Consider the following 14,796-nt stretch of genomic DNA (forward strand, 5'->3'; position numbering starts at 1 on the left):
AGTGCTATAAGCGGTTTTTTAACACATTCTAAGTATGTTCATGGAGCAGTGGAGACGTGGGCGTCGTAGAAAGTGTGTCACTAATTGTATTTCTGCTGCATATGGCTGAACAGCGGGGTGCATTGCTCCGCGACTCTGCAAACTACACACATCTGAGTCATTTGAAATGACTCAACCCTCCTCTTCGTCTCTACCCTCCTCTTCGTCTCCATTACTGTGGCAGCAACCCGACATTCATCCGGAGATTTTGCAATGAGGATAATGGCATTTTTATTTATTTTATAATTCCCATTTTCAATCTCAGGGGAGTTTTGACAGACTGCCGCTGAATGTCAGACGCATCTCAGTGGAAACGTCTGAAGTCTGAAAGCGAGGACAGAAACAGGAAGACGAGGCAATAATCACGAGCGGACAGAATTGCATCGTTACAATAATATGACAAAAAAACACGCTTCACCTTCGCCGTTGTCGGAAATGCACGAGTCTTGAATCCCCCCATTTCCTGCAGCGTATGTACTGTATGTATATATATATATATATAATATACAATATATTATATATTTATACATATATTATATTTTATATATATAAGATACAATATTTTATATATATATTTTATATATATATTCTATATGTATATATACAATATATTATATATATTTTATATGTATATATACATTATATATTTTATATATATATAGTATATAAATATTTTTTAATATATACAGGACTGTCTCAGAAAATTAGAATATTGTGATGAAGTTCTTTATTTTCTGTAATGCAATTAAAAAAACAAAAATGTGATGCATTCTGGATTCATTACAAATCAACTCCAATATTGCAAGCCTTTTATTCTGATTTATTGCTGATTATGGCTTACAGCTTAAGAAAACTCAAATATCCTATCTCTAAATATTAGAATATCATGAAAAAGTATACTAGTAGGGTATTAAACAAATCACTTGAATTGTCTAATTAACTCGAAACACCTGCAAGGGTTTCCTGAGCCTTGACAAACACTCAGCTGTTATAAATCTTTTTTTTTACTTGGTCTGAGGAAATATTAAAATTTTATGAGATAGGATTTTAGAGTTTTCTTAAGCTGTAAGCCATAATCAGCAATATTAAAAGAATAAAAGGCTTGCAATATTTCAGTTGATTTGTAATGAATCCAGAATGCATGACATTTTTGTTTTTTTAATTGCATTACAGAAAATAAAGAACTTTATCACAATATTCTAATTTTCTGAGACAGTCCTGTATATACTGTTTACATTGCCTTGTTAGTCAAGTTTTTTTTCTGCCATTCCAGCAACGTTTTGCTCAGCAGGGAGTCGTGTTTCTTCGGCCCGCGTAGCTCAGCATGAGTTTTAAGTTTTCTACGTGGAACAATGTACATGGAGCTGCCCCGTAGTGAGGGAGTCGGGTGCTTTGGGCGTCCGAAATCGGAGCAGGTGGCGTCCACTGGTCAGACCTTTAAAGCACCAACTTGTGCATCCTTAACGTGGACTTTACTTTATCTTGACAACATCTCGTGTGCAATAGATGACCGTTCTGTCCTCCACTCGGCCGGTGCTGCTCTCACACACACTTCAATTTCATTAAATTTCTCTTTTGTGCATTATAACTCTTTTTTTGGTGCATTACAAAGCGATCAAATTACTCCTACTATTTTTCCTCTCCATCTTCTGGAGATTTGATAGTTCCTTTAACTTGTTGGTGGTCGGTCGTCTCTCTCCAATCTGAGGGTACTTGATTCATTTTGGGTTGTTTCCTCCTGTCCTCCTTCTCAAGCCCCCTCTTGACAGCAGTCGCTGCTCTTTTCAGCCATCACAGAAGATAAACACGCTAAACAAACCTTGAGATGTGCGGTATATGAATGTGGACGGTACGTATTGCCTTCTTTTACCTTAAGTTGATCTACCAAGCAGGATGTGGTTTTTCTGTTCCTACAAAAGAGCTCTTAAAAGTTAAAAGTCCTCTTCAGCGCAGGCGATAGAATAAGGGGACTTCCATTTAAAAAGCAAAAAGATATATTGTTATTTGCAGCTATATTGTGCTTTTGAATGTTAAATAGAATTTTGTATTATTATCTTGAAATACATTATTTATTTATATATATTATAATATATAAAAAAAATATTTCAAGATAATTACTGAAATGTTTTCTCCAAATCACACATTTATTTATATATATATATATTAAAATAAATGGGTGATTTGGAGAAAACATGAAAATACACTACCATTCAAAAGTTTGTGGTCACTTAGAAATGTCTTTATTTTTCAAAGAAAAGCACTGTTTTTTCAAGAAAGATAACATTAATCAAAAATACACACTATACATTGTTATTGTGGTAAATGACTATTCTAGGTGGAAACGTCTGGTTTCTAATGAAATATCTCCAGAGGTGTATCGAGGCCCATTTCCATCAACTATCACTCCAGTGTTCTAATGGTACATTGTGTTTGCTAATCGCCTTAGAAGACTAATGTCTGATTAGAAAACCCTTGTGCAATTATGTTAGCACAGCTGAAAACAGTTATGCTGGTGATATAAGCTATACAACTGGCCTTCCTTTGAGCTTGAAGTTTGAAGAACAAAATTAATACTTCAAATATTAATCATTATTTCTAAACTTGTCAATGTCTTGACTATATTTTCTTTTCAATTCATTTGATAAATAAAAGTGAGTTTTCATGGAAGACACGAAATTGTCTGGATGACCCCAAACTTTTGAACGGTAATGTATGTATATTTATGTTTTCTCCAAATCACACATTTATTGATATATATATATATATGTGTGTGTGTATATATATATACATAGAGAGAGATAAATAATTTATTATTATTATACAAACTCTTTATTTTAAGATAATTACTGAAATGTTTTCTCCAACTCACACATTTATATATTTATATTTATATATGTATAATATATATATATAAAAGATAATGTAATAATTTCAAACACACAATTAACAATGAACAAAAACAATGTATCGTGTTGTATTGCAGTGAATGTGACTCCCGTTCAGACACAATCTGTTGGTGATGTCACTGTTTTCATGACGGGGAGCGATAACCATGTTTATGCATCCGTGCGTCGCCTCCTCCTCCTCCTCCTCACAGCGAGGAGTCACCCCTCAAACCCTCCAGTTCCATCTCATATGTGAATAATTGAGTGGTGAGGAGGAATCAAAGTGTGTTCAGGTCTTCAGACTGAATGGTGCAATGGGCTATAAAATGGGATTTAATTTGAATTCAGCAGTGCATGCTGAGCAGCAAATGCTTATGCAAGATATTAATCTCCATATTTTTATTCTCAATAATGAATCTTTTCTTTAAACTTATTTTATTTACTTCAAGCAGCAATGTCGTGACCTCTGTTTCTATAATGAGGCGTGTTGGTGGCGGAAGGCTTCGGGATGTTCTGGGTTTAAACTACATTCACCAAATGAAGCATGAACGTGTGTTTTGTGAATCTGTGACGATGCAACACAACGAAATGAACTGGAGCCGGCTGCACACACAACAAAGGTTCCTAAATGGTTCTTTAAGAGGCGTTGTGGTTCTAAGAAGAACCATCAACTACTGAAGAACCATTGGTTTTGTTTGATGCACCTTTATAGGTTCTGTGAAGAACTCTTTAAAGTCATGGTTCTTTAAAGAACCCTGGTCTGAACGGTTCTTTGTGGAACCAGAAATAGGGCCTTAAAGAATCATTTGTTGGAGGAGGAGGAGATTATTATTATGCTCGGTGCATGCTGGGAAGTCAAACTTATTTAGCTTCATGTGCCACTGATCAGGGTTAGACGGTTGCCTGGCAACAACGACCCAATGGAGGCCCGAACGCTCCGTTGTTCTTTCTCAGCTCCTCTCGTGTGTGTGTGTGTGTGTGTGTGTGTGTGTGTGTGTGTGTGTGTGTGTGTGTGTGTGTGTGTGTGTGTGTGTGTGTGTGTGTGTGTGTGTGTGTGTGTGTGTGTGTGTGTGTGTGTGTGTGTGTGTGTGTGTGTGTGTGTGTGTGTGTGTGTGTGTGTGTGTACAGCAGCCGGTTTGTTCTGGATATTAAAAGTCGCAGTCTTACCTCTAAAGGTTTCTCAAAGAACTTTCTAAACATGGTTCTCCAGCAGGTGAAGGTTCTTGTAGAACCACAAAGCCTGTCTCGCCGACTCCACGTGTCGTCAAGGCAACCGCAGCCCGGGACTCATTTATGAATCTGCACCCGTCGCTTGTTATTTATCGGCGGATCGATGTCGCGACGCTAATGAGGACGAGGTGGCGGCGGCTGACAGGTGTGACACGGGCCGCGCTGGAGATGAGCGTTAACTCGGCATGTGGGAGAGAACATGTGACGCTACGCACACGCCTGACGCTACGCAACACGCCTGACGCTACGCAACACGCCTGACGCTACGCAACACGCGTGACGCTACGCAACACGCGGTAACCATCAGCGTGTTTATCTAATGCAGCCAAAACAAACTGAAATACATAGAACTGTCCACACGGCGGCTTCATTAAAAGAATCAACCTGCAGAGAGGGGAGAGAGGGAAGGAGAGAGGAGGGAGAGAGAGGTGAGAGGGTGGAGGGAGGGAGGGAGAGAGGGGGAGGGAGGGAGAGAGAGGAGGGGAGAGAGAGAGAGAGCCTTAGAACGCTTCTGTAACGCTGCCTTCAAGGGCCAATCAAATGCTCTGTAAATCTCAGCTACCAACCGGGAAGCGGCGTTCATACCAAATGGCTCCTCGCCGTAATGAACTTCCTGTAACTTTAACTTGTTGGAGCCTGTGACATCGCTCTCAGGAGATGGTCTCATCTCGTTGTCATGACGCTCTGACATCACAACGACAGACTGAGACGCTCAGTCATCACGTCGCCATCGTCTTCAGGCTTCATTCAGACTTCAGGACCCGAGGCTTCAGATTCTATCCAAGCGATCTGTTACGGAGTCTGAATATAACTCAGGGATGTAGGAGGAGCAGGAGGAGAAGGAGAAGTAAGAGAAGAAGAATGAGGAGGAGTAGAAAGAGGAGGACAAGAAGGGTAAGGAGAATGAGAAGAAGTATGAGATCAAAGAGGAGGAGAAGAAATAAGAGAAGCGCGAGAAGAGGAGAAGTAAGAGGAGGAAACGGAGAAGTAGGAGAAGAAGAATAAGAAGGAGGAGGAGGAGAAGAAAGAGGAGGAGAAAAAGGAGAAGATGTCGGCTCCTCCCCTCGAGCCGCAGTGGCCACCAGAATGGCGAGACCCAAAGAGGCGGAGCCCCAAACCAACCTGCCGCCGCCTCGGCTCTGAGACATTTATGGCGTCCGACTGCTGAGCGACGTGCCGCCGTGTTCCTCTCTTTCACCCTGCAGATAAGATGGATAACGGAGACGCGTACCAGAGGAGGAGAGCGCCTCCTGCGGCCGGCGGCGCGGACGAACAGGAAGCGAGACGCAGGCGGTGCGAGGCGGTCGGCCAGGCGGCGAGCAGCTGGCGGCGAATCGTCCTCCTCATCCTCGCCATCACCATCCACAACATCCCGGGTGAGAGCCGAGCTCGCCGGGTTTGGTCGATTAGAACTTTAAAACAAAGCGAGTAAAGCGGTTGCCGGAGAGAGGGGGCGTGGCTTATCTCTTATCATGTCTGGCATCCGGCGTGGAAGTAACCACGACATAACCAGTGACCTTTGCTCCAGGGCCGCGGTCGGCTTAAAGGTCGTGACTCATCCCGTGAGATAGCTCAGCATCTACTGGACGGATTGGGCCAATCGGGAAAGGTCCCCACAAGCTTTCTCTGAATCCAAAAGTATCATTTTCCACAAGTATTAAGTAAAAAAACAAATTTTTCAAAAAGTATATTTTTCAAAAGAATACATTTCCCAAACTATAATTTTTAATTTTACAAAAGTCAATTTCTCCCAAACTATAATTTTCCAAAACTATAATTTTCCATAACTCATGTAGCTGCTGGTTTCCAGGCCTGAGCTACTGGGGGACCAGCTGGTTTAGAGAAGTCCTCCCACAGAGGATCCTGTTCTCTGATTGGACGATGACATCGGGATGACATCGGGATGACAGCGTTGGAGAAAAATCACACACAAAAAATTCCGAACGTAACTAATGAATCTCGTAACCATGTCGACCAAAATGAAAAAAAAAAGTGCCACTCCAAAATAAGTGGTTTGATAAGTTCCCGGCGAGCGTTGCATTATTGAACGTCTAACGAGGCGTCGACGGCACACGGAAGGCCACGCCCACGGGCGAGTGTCCATTATTTAGAGAAACTAAACCTCCGAGTCCCGGAGTAACGACAACGTGATCTCAGACATTCTTTTTCATCGGGAAGAGCAATGAACCGACGCAACGCCTCCTGCACACGCTTGCCAGATCGCTTCTCTGCTCCACGGGTAATTAGGAGTTTTGAAGTGTGGGGAGGAAAGGAAGCTAGGAAAGGAGGAAGGACGTCTGAGGAAAGCCCCATTTTGACTTTGATGATGTCTAAGATGTTCCCGCTGTGGTTCGAGAGCTCGGGCTGCTCCCACTCACCACCGTCACTCAAGCCTAAACCCCGTTTCCTCTGTGCTTTTCACAATAAAGTAAAATAAGGAGTGTGTGAGGGAGGAGGAGGTGCAGTAGTGGAAGGCTAGGAGGAGGAAAGGAGTGTGTGAGGGAGGAGGAGGTGCAGTAGTGGAAGGCTAGGAGGAGGAAAGGAGTGTGTGAGGCGATGTGGCCTCTAATTAATTAATACAAAGTAGCACCTTGGTTTCTCTCAGCGTGTTTTCAAAGACTTCAAAGGATGAAGTGTCTGAGTTGTTGTTGTTTGTTTGCAGAGGGCTTGGCGGTGGGCGTCGGGTTCGGAGCCATCGGAAAGACGTCATCGGCTACTTTTGAGAGCGCCAGGTGAGATCAGTATCCCCCCATGATGTTTGTTTTCCTGGTCACGTGAGATCAGGCTCCTCCCCTGTCCCCCTGTGGTTGTGGGGCGCTGCTGCCCTCTAGTGGTCACACTATGGTACTTAAAACAAATGTTTTTGCCCCCTCAGAAATCTGGCCATCGGTATCGGCATCCAGAATTTCCCAGAAGGCCTTGCAGTGAGCCTGCCGCTGCGGGGTGCAGGGATGTCCACGTGGAGGGCCTTCTGGTAGGGAGTAACGTGTGTGTGTGTGCGCCTGTATGTGTGTGTGTGTGTAAACACTGTGTGTGTCCACCAGGTACGGCCAGCTCAGTGGGATGGTGGAGCCCGTTGCCGGGCTGCTGGGGGCCGTTGCCGTGGTGCTGGCGGAGCCTCTGCTGCCGTACGCTCTGGCGTTTGCTGCCGGGGCGATGGTCTACGTGGTGGTCGACGACATCATACCTGAGGCGCAACTCAGGTGAGACGGGGGGAAAGGAAAAGGAGGGGGGGGGACGACCATTTAGTCCGGTCTCTAACGCCTCTGATGTCTCCCGTCTCGTGTAACCAGTGGCAACGGGAAGCTGGCGTCCTGGACCTGCATCCTGGGCTTCGTGGTGATGATGTCACTGGACGTCGGGCTGGGCTGAGCCGCGATGCCGCCACATTCTTTTTTTATTCCAATGGAAACAAATGAAGTGTTGTTTGTTTGTTGTTTGTTTGTTGTTTGTCTGAAGCGACGGGGACGGGAACTATTTTATAAAACAACTGTGAGGGAGAAACTTTATTTTCACCAAACGTTTAATTTAGAATCAATGAGTTTATTTAATGAGTCGTGAGTTCAGATTCCTCTCGGGTGGTTTTGGTCGACGGGTCGACTCGGTTTATCTCACGGTTTAATTGTTTGTTTTGTTGTGTTTCGATTTGTACAGATGACTTGTTCATGCATCATACACCACACCTTCCTCTTCTCCTTCATCCTCCTCTTCACCATCCTCTCCTCCATCCTCCTCTTCCCCACCTTCCTCTCCTCCAGCTAGCGGTCTCATTTCGACCAATGCAGTGCCTTCTTCTTCGAGTCGTCTCCTCAGCCTGGCCTGTAGGTGGCAGTAGACTCAGTGGACTCTACCGCCACCTACAGGCCAGTCTGAGGAATCGCACGTTGAGGTCACCTCTGATGATCCTAAGTAAACATGTGAAGTATCTTTGTCATTAAACAACCGCGTGATTCTCACTTCTCTCCAGCGAGTTTATTGAACTTCTAAAAAAACAGAAACATTTCGTGGGCATTAGCATTTAGAGTCGGATGAATGTTGTTGAACGTACGTTCTGAGAATATAATAGACTGAGGTGACCTCCTGACCCATTAGTCTCCACAGGACAAACGCTCTTCCCAAAGAACTCGTGGTGACCATGTGACGGAGTCTTCGTGGTGGCTACGTGCTAACGTGCTAATAATAAAACACACGCACCACTTCACCCCCCCGCACATTTAATTTCTTCGTCTGAAACTGAACACACGGAAATCTAAAAACAAAAACAAAGGCGTATCACGAGAGTTCAATCACAGTTAGATCCCCCCCCCCCCCCCCCCCTCAGCGGGCGACACAGCAGTGGACCGGCGCCGGCGCGTGTTGCAGGAAGTTCTCGAGGCTCGTGGGCAGGCCCAGCCGCTCCACGCCGTGGATCCCGCCGATGGTTTTGAGGTATCGGCGGACGGCGAGTCGGCACTGAGACGTCAAGGACATCGGATTCCCTGGAGAGAAAAGGAGTGAAGAAAGTTGTTAGCAAAGTAAATCTTCTCCCAGTGAATCTAGTTATCGGACCACGGGAAGACGATCGAGAGCCAGGGAACCGATAAACGGAGCCGACTTCCCAGAGACGAGCGTCGTTTCAAACTATTTAACTTTTCCTTTGGCAGCGGACACTTTACACATCTGCAGAAATGGAGAATAATCACACCGACGAGAACCGCCTCGCCGCTCCCTTTCTGGGAAGCTCCGGGAAAGCCGCGGCATGAAAGAAGCGGTTGCTAGGCGACGGCGTGGCCCCGCCCCTCACCTCTCTCCTGCAGCAGCAGCTCCACGGCCTCGTTCCGCTTGGTGGACTTCTCGATGATGAGCGTGGGGAGGTAGACGTTGGCGCCGAAGTCGATGAGGAGCCGGACGTACTCCGCGCCGCAGCCGTGCCGGAGGCACATCTCCAGCACCGTCTTGGGCGGCCCGGCGGCGCCCGGCGGCCGGCCGGCGGCGCAGTTGTAGTCCGGGTCGGCGCCGTAGAGGAGCAGCAGCCTGAAGCACTCCATGTGTCCGTACACGGCGGCGAGGTACAGCGGCCCGCTGGACACGCGGGCGCGGCCCGTCCAGAGCAGCACCTTGGCGCGGGCGTTGACCTCGGCGCCGCGCCGCAGCAGCTCCCGCAGCGCGGCCGCGTCGCCCTGCCGCGCCGCCGTGAGCACCGGGGAGCCGTTGTTGGACGCGTCGCCGTCGGGGTCGGCGCCGGCTCCGAGGAGCGCGAGCACGCAGGCCAGGTGTTTCCCCCGGACGGCGGCGAACAGCGGCGTCCGGGCCTTGACGTCCACGCGGTCCACCAGGGCGCCGTGGCCTAGCAGCACCTGCAGGCAGCCCAGGTGGCCCTTGGACACGGCGGCGTGCAGCGGCGTGCCGGCGACGCCCCAGCCGCCGCGGCAGTCGATGACCTTCCTGTAGACTTCTTGGCAGAGCATCTCATCCAGGAGCCGCTCATCGTTTTGGAACGCCGCTTGTCGGAGCCGGGCGATCTCACAGCGGCCGTTCTCTTCGGCGGCGGTCCGGAGGCGGAGCATAGAACCTGGAGGACGACGTGACGTGTGCAGGTCAAACATCAGGAAAGGGACCACGTGACCACGTGACCCCTCAGAGCGGAGAACACCGGCCTGCATGCAGCGGGCGAGACTCGCGCGGCTCAACGGAAGCCCCACCGGGCCAAACTCAATTCACAATATTGTATTGTGTTGTGATGTATATTTTGTGTAAGCACTGAGACAATTTACCTCGTCAAATTACTTGTTTGTGCAAACTTACTTGGCCAATAAAACTGATTCTGATTCTGACAATGTTGTCAAAAATGACCTTTTAATGGCTCACGAGAGAGATACCAATACAAGTTGGTCCCAAAATAATCTCGCATATGAAAGATTACGGTGTACTGGAACAAAAATCTACAGAATATTTCACAATAAACGTTATAGTTTAATAGCAATTTCTGAAATGTACGTCTCGTAATAAACTAAAATAATAACCGTGTAAAACGCGGGACTACCGACCGGCGGACACGGCCCCGTGCCTCCGGGCCCCGTGCCTCCGGGCCCCGTGCCCCCGGGGCCCCGTGCCCCCGTGTTTCCGTATCGCTGCTCCACGATACGGTGTTATGCTAATAGGCTCAACCCGACAGGAAGGACTTCGCTATTATTCGGTGGAAAACAACCGCCGGTGTACATCCGGTCGGATAATAATCTAAACATCTCGCGTTTCCCATTTTCAAAAATAAGTTTCGGTGAAACGAAAGGAGACGTTTATAATTCGTGTAATAATATCCTACCTAAGATGTGTCACCATCAACTGCTCTCTTCATCTTCCCGTTTCTTCTTCTTCTTCTTCGTCGTGTTTGTGCTTCACGGTCAGTTTGTCGCGTTGCTGCCCTTAGTGTCTCACTGCTGTAACTACACGCAGGCGCGCACTTCAACAATACAAAGATCTGGAATTATTTCTTAGAAAAATAGGAGCAAATTAAAAGGAAGTAACAAATAATGAAGCAGCAAATTTGATTATACGATCAGATTATTTAAATATTGTATACGATTTATTTATGTGTTTTGTTGATGTTGTGAATTGTTATATAATATATATTCAACACTTGTGGTTAAATTAATCTGATTTAATTGTAGGTCTAAACAACAGAAGGACCACAAACACATTTCTTCATTCATTAGAAATATTATTATTATTTATTTAATTATTTTCATTTTTGTTTATCTCTCATAAATTTACAAATTCAATTACATAAAAAATGCAACTTGCAATTAAAAATGTGTTTGGCTAACTCCAAAAACAATTATTTTATTTTTTGTATTATAAACAAATAAATAAAATGTCATGCAATTAGAAAGAATAAGAAACAACTCAAATCAAATGGAAGATGCAAATAATGAAGCAACATATTATAATAATAAATTGAGTTTGATTATATGCTCAGATTGAATATTTTAGACACTTTATTAATATGTGTTGTTGTCCGTGGGTAAGATATCACTGCTTGTATGCATGTAAACCTAAGAGAGCTTTCTGAATATAAACAATCTCCAAATGAAAACTGTAAATGTTAAAGTGGGAGGGAACATTATTTGAGATGTTATGAAGGACATTTAATTCATTGTTGAAGTCGGACTAGAGTTGGATTAAAATGCATAAATCCTGCACTGTCAACTGCAGATTACACTGTCAGCACATTTCCAAATAACAACAACAACGTGCACTAAGTACAGTATAGAGAGGTTAAATAGTCCCACCACCAAGTAACCAATAGGAAGAGGGGAAAGAGCTCCGCACAAAGGGAAATACGCCCGTATCCACGGCAACGAGCTGACGGTACCCAGCTATGGGATGTCTTATCACCGCCTTCAACCTTCTCCGGGGCAACCTGGATGGCATCCTTTTCTTCTTGTCTCTTTCTTTGTGTGCGTGTGCGTCACAGAGGCCTTTTGTTTGCTTCGTGAGGAGCTCTTCCACAACCAGGAGACAGAAGTTTAGAGATTTAAAAAACTCAGACACAAAACAAATTAATATTTCTCTATATTCCTAACACAAATAAAAAGCAACGTGTCACCCAAACAACACCGGTGTGGTCTCTGAGGCTCACCGACCTCCAGGCGTTTTACAACATGTGGCCCACTCTGCTTCTACGGCCGAGAGACAAAGAAGAAGTCCCAGAGAAGAGAAGAGAGGCCTTTAAAACTGCCCCGCCACCATAACTCATGGCAGAGGGGGGGGGGGGGGGATGAGGGACCGAGAGGAGAACTTTGAGTGACTTGCAGTGCACTGATTCTGTGCGGGCGATGAGGCCGAGGCTTTAACTTCTCTCTCTCCTCGAGGAGAGGATGCGACTCGCTCCACGAGATGGCGGCTCCACTCGTGGCGCCGTGGCTCACCTGTGTGGTTTTCCTCGCTGCAGCTGCAGGTGAGAAGCTTCTCTCTTTGTCTCCGAAACGTGGAGGAGAACCTTTTCTGCGGAGCTGTTGTGGTAGTTTTGGTTCTGCAGCGTTTGTCTGTCTTGGTTTTGTTGTCACTGGCATGTGCGGCTCAATTAATTAATTGATTTCCCAATTAGAGACACACGAGTCTTCAATAGTCAACGGGCAATAATAGCATAATTTCTGTGTGTGTGACTTGCTCTCCTCATCATGTGATATTAATACATATATTTATGATGAAACCTCCTGAACATGGTCACTGACATCCTGCATGTGGAGAGCTTAACATGCTACATCTACATATGTTAACGCCGATTGGTTCTGGCACAGTTCCGTGTGCTCGGTGCTTTCCGGAGGACGACCCTTCTTGTCCTAAAGGAGCTCGGATCCACCCGTCCAGCTCGCGATGCTATTGGCTCTCTGAGGGGACGTCTCCGTGGCCCGAGGCCCGCGATGCATGCCGGGAGACTCACGGTGGAGATCTGGCGTCCGCCGGCAGTCCGGAGCTGCAGGACTTCGTCCGTTACTCATTTCCGGCGTGAGTTTCTATCTACTACGTTTAAAGGTTTGGGGTCACGTAGAAATGTCCTTATTTCTCAAACCACTGTTTTTATCAATGAAGATTCAATTCAATTCAATTCAGTTTATTTGTATAGCCCAATTTCACAAATTACAAATTTGTCTCGGAGTGCTTTACAATCTGTACACATAGACATCCCTGCCCCAAAACCTCACATCGGACCAGGAAAAACTCCCAAATAACCCTTCAGGGGGAAAAAAAGGGAAGAAACCTGGAGGAGAGCAACAGAGGAGGATCCCTCTCCAGGATGGACAGATGCAATAGATGTAATGTGTACAGAAGGACAGATTTAGAGTTAAAATACATTGAATGAATATGACAGAGTGTATGAATAGTTCATAGTAGGCATATTCCACGATGGAGACCTCCACGATCCATCAGGCAGATGGCGGTGGGGAGGAGGAGTAGGCGGAGTCTCAACAGTAGGCGGAGTCTCAACAGGACAGTGGCGTAGTCAGGAGCAGGAATTCCACGACCCAGACCTCAATGATCCATCAGGCAGATAGGATCTATGCCGTCTCATAGGGTCCGATGACCCCATGAGACGTGAAGTCAAAAGGACTTCCGGGGAGAAAGCAGAGTTAGTAACGTGTGATTGAGAGATGAAAATTCATCCTTAAGGAGAGAAAAGGAGGAGATAGGTACTCAGTGCATCCTAATACGACCCCCGGCAGCTATAAGCCTATAGCAGCATATCAAGGGGCTGGACCAGGGCAAACCTGATTCAGCCCTAACTATAAGCTCTGTCAAAGAGGAAGGTCTTAAGTCTACTCTTAAACGAGGTGACTGTGTCTGCCTCCCGGACTGAAATTGGAAGCTGGTTCCATAAAAGAGGAGCTTGATAACTAAAGGCTCTGGCTCCCATTCTACTTTTTAAGACTCTAGGAACTACAAGTAGTCCCGCATTTAGTGAGCGTAGCTCTCTAGTGGGGCAATATGGTACTACAAGCTCCTTAAGATATGATGGAGCATCACCAATCAAGGCTTTGTACGTTAAGAGAAGAATTTTAAAAGTGATTCTTGATTTTACTGGGAGCCAGTGCAGAGCAGCTAGTGCAGGAGTGATGTGATCTCTTTTCTTAGTTTTAGTGAGAACACGAGCTGCAGCATTCTGGATCAACTGGAGGGACCTAAGAGATTTATTAGAGCAGCCTGATAATAAGGAGTTGCAGTAATCCAGTCTCGAAGTAACGAACGCGTGAACCAATTTTTCTGCATCTTTTTGAGACAAGATGTGCCTGATTTTTGAAATATTACGTAGATGAAAGAATGCAGTCCTTGAGATTTGCTTTACATGGGAGTTAATCATTAAATGAATCATAAATACTCTCTACATAGTTAATGTGTAAATGACTATTCTCTGGTGTTTAATGAAGTCTCTACAGAGGTGTGTAGAGGCCCATCTCCAGTGTTCTAATGGTACATTGTGTTAAAACTAGGGCTGTCAGCGTTAACGCGTTAATCTATGCGATTAATTTGGCCGCGTTAACGCACTAAAATATTTTAACGCAATTAACGCAAATTTTTTTTTTTTTTTTACCGCAGCAGTACGGTTTGACACTGTTTCCGTTTTTAAAACAATCATTTCTCCGCGAAAATAAGGAGCAGAAATCAGTTTAAACTCGTGGATGAATCAGTCGGGTTTCCTCCTGCTCCTCCTTCCTCCCGTCTCCCCCTCTGATACACAGAGGAACGGAGGGCGACGTGTCGGGACACGCGGCGCGGAAAGAACTCGTCACACGAAACCTTCACCGTGATTGGTCAATCCGTTTGTCTGTCAACATTTCGGGGGGAAAAAAACCAATGAACACTCAGTAAATTACAAAGGACCTCCCATCTCACAGGTTAGGCTCATTTAGCAGCCTGTCAGTCAGAGAACCAGAGGACACGGCGCGAGGACAATGAGGCTCATTTCAGAGCTGAGATTGTTCTGGAATGTTTGATGTAGAACACGTGGGGGTGTGTCACATGCAAAAAACTTTAAACGGTTAATTTAATTTATTTTGTAAAATGTATAAAATGCCCCCAGCCTCCAGAGGGTGAACAGGACATATTTGAATGTCAGTCAGTTACCAAGGCCACTGGTTCTGCTGCTGTTCAGTGTTAAAGATGA

The 14,796-nt window shown here is 45.6% G+C and overlaps 3 protein-coding genes across 8 annotated transcripts in view; 2 read left to right on the forward strand and 1 right to left on the reverse strand.

The window, feature by feature from the left end:
• The window catches only part of LOC130203199 (zinc transporter ZIP11-like), a 41,493-nt gene extending 33,383 nt beyond the window's left edge, over positions 1 to 8,110 (forward strand). For all 6 annotated transcript variants that reach the window (XM_056429114.1, XM_056429113.1, XM_056429118.1 and 3 more), the window contains exons 6-10: positions 5,360 to 5,530; positions 6,817 to 6,886; positions 7,030 to 7,128; positions 7,199 to 7,357; positions 7,448 to 8,110. In XM_056429114.1, the coding sequence (XP_056285089.1) occupies positions 5,360 to 5,530; positions 6,817 to 6,886; positions 7,030 to 7,128; positions 7,199 to 7,357; positions 7,448 to 7,526 (578 nt within the window). In that variant the 3' untranslated portion in view covers positions 7,527 to 8,110. The remainder of the gene's footprint in view (positions 1 to 5,359; positions 5,531 to 6,816; positions 6,887 to 7,029; positions 7,129 to 7,198; positions 7,358 to 7,447) is intronic.
• On the reverse strand, positions 8,102 to 10,505 carry LOC130203201 (ankyrin repeat and SOCS box protein 12-like). Its single transcript, XM_056429120.1, has 3 exons — positions 10,456 to 10,505; positions 8,938 to 9,705; positions 8,102 to 8,632 (listed from the first exon to the last, which is right to left on the reverse strand). Exons 2-3 carry the CDS (start codon positions 9,698 to 9,700, stop codon positions 8,472 to 8,474), a joined length of 924 nt encoding a protein of 307 aa, XP_056285095.1. The 5' UTR covers positions 9,701 to 9,705; positions 10,456 to 10,505; the 3' UTR covers positions 8,102 to 8,471.
• Positions 10,506 to 12,029: 1,524 nt separating this feature from the next.
• Positions 12,030 to 14,796, forward strand: part of pkd1b (polycystic kidney disease 1b) — a 29,319-nt gene continuing 26,552 nt past the window's right edge. Inside the window, 2 exon segments of the mRNA XM_056430474.1 lie at positions 12,030 to 12,090; positions 12,434 to 12,641. Of these exon segments, the coding sequence (XP_056286449.1) occupies positions 12,030 to 12,090; positions 12,434 to 12,641 (269 nt within the window).

Source organism: Pseudoliparis swirei, chromosome 13, assembly GCF_029220125.1.
Source record: "Pseudoliparis swirei isolate HS2019 ecotype Mariana Trench chromosome 13, NWPU_hadal_v1, whole genome shotgun sequence".
Lineage (NCBI taxonomy): Eukaryota > Metazoa > Chordata > Actinopteri > Perciformes > Liparidae > Pseudoliparis > Pseudoliparis swirei.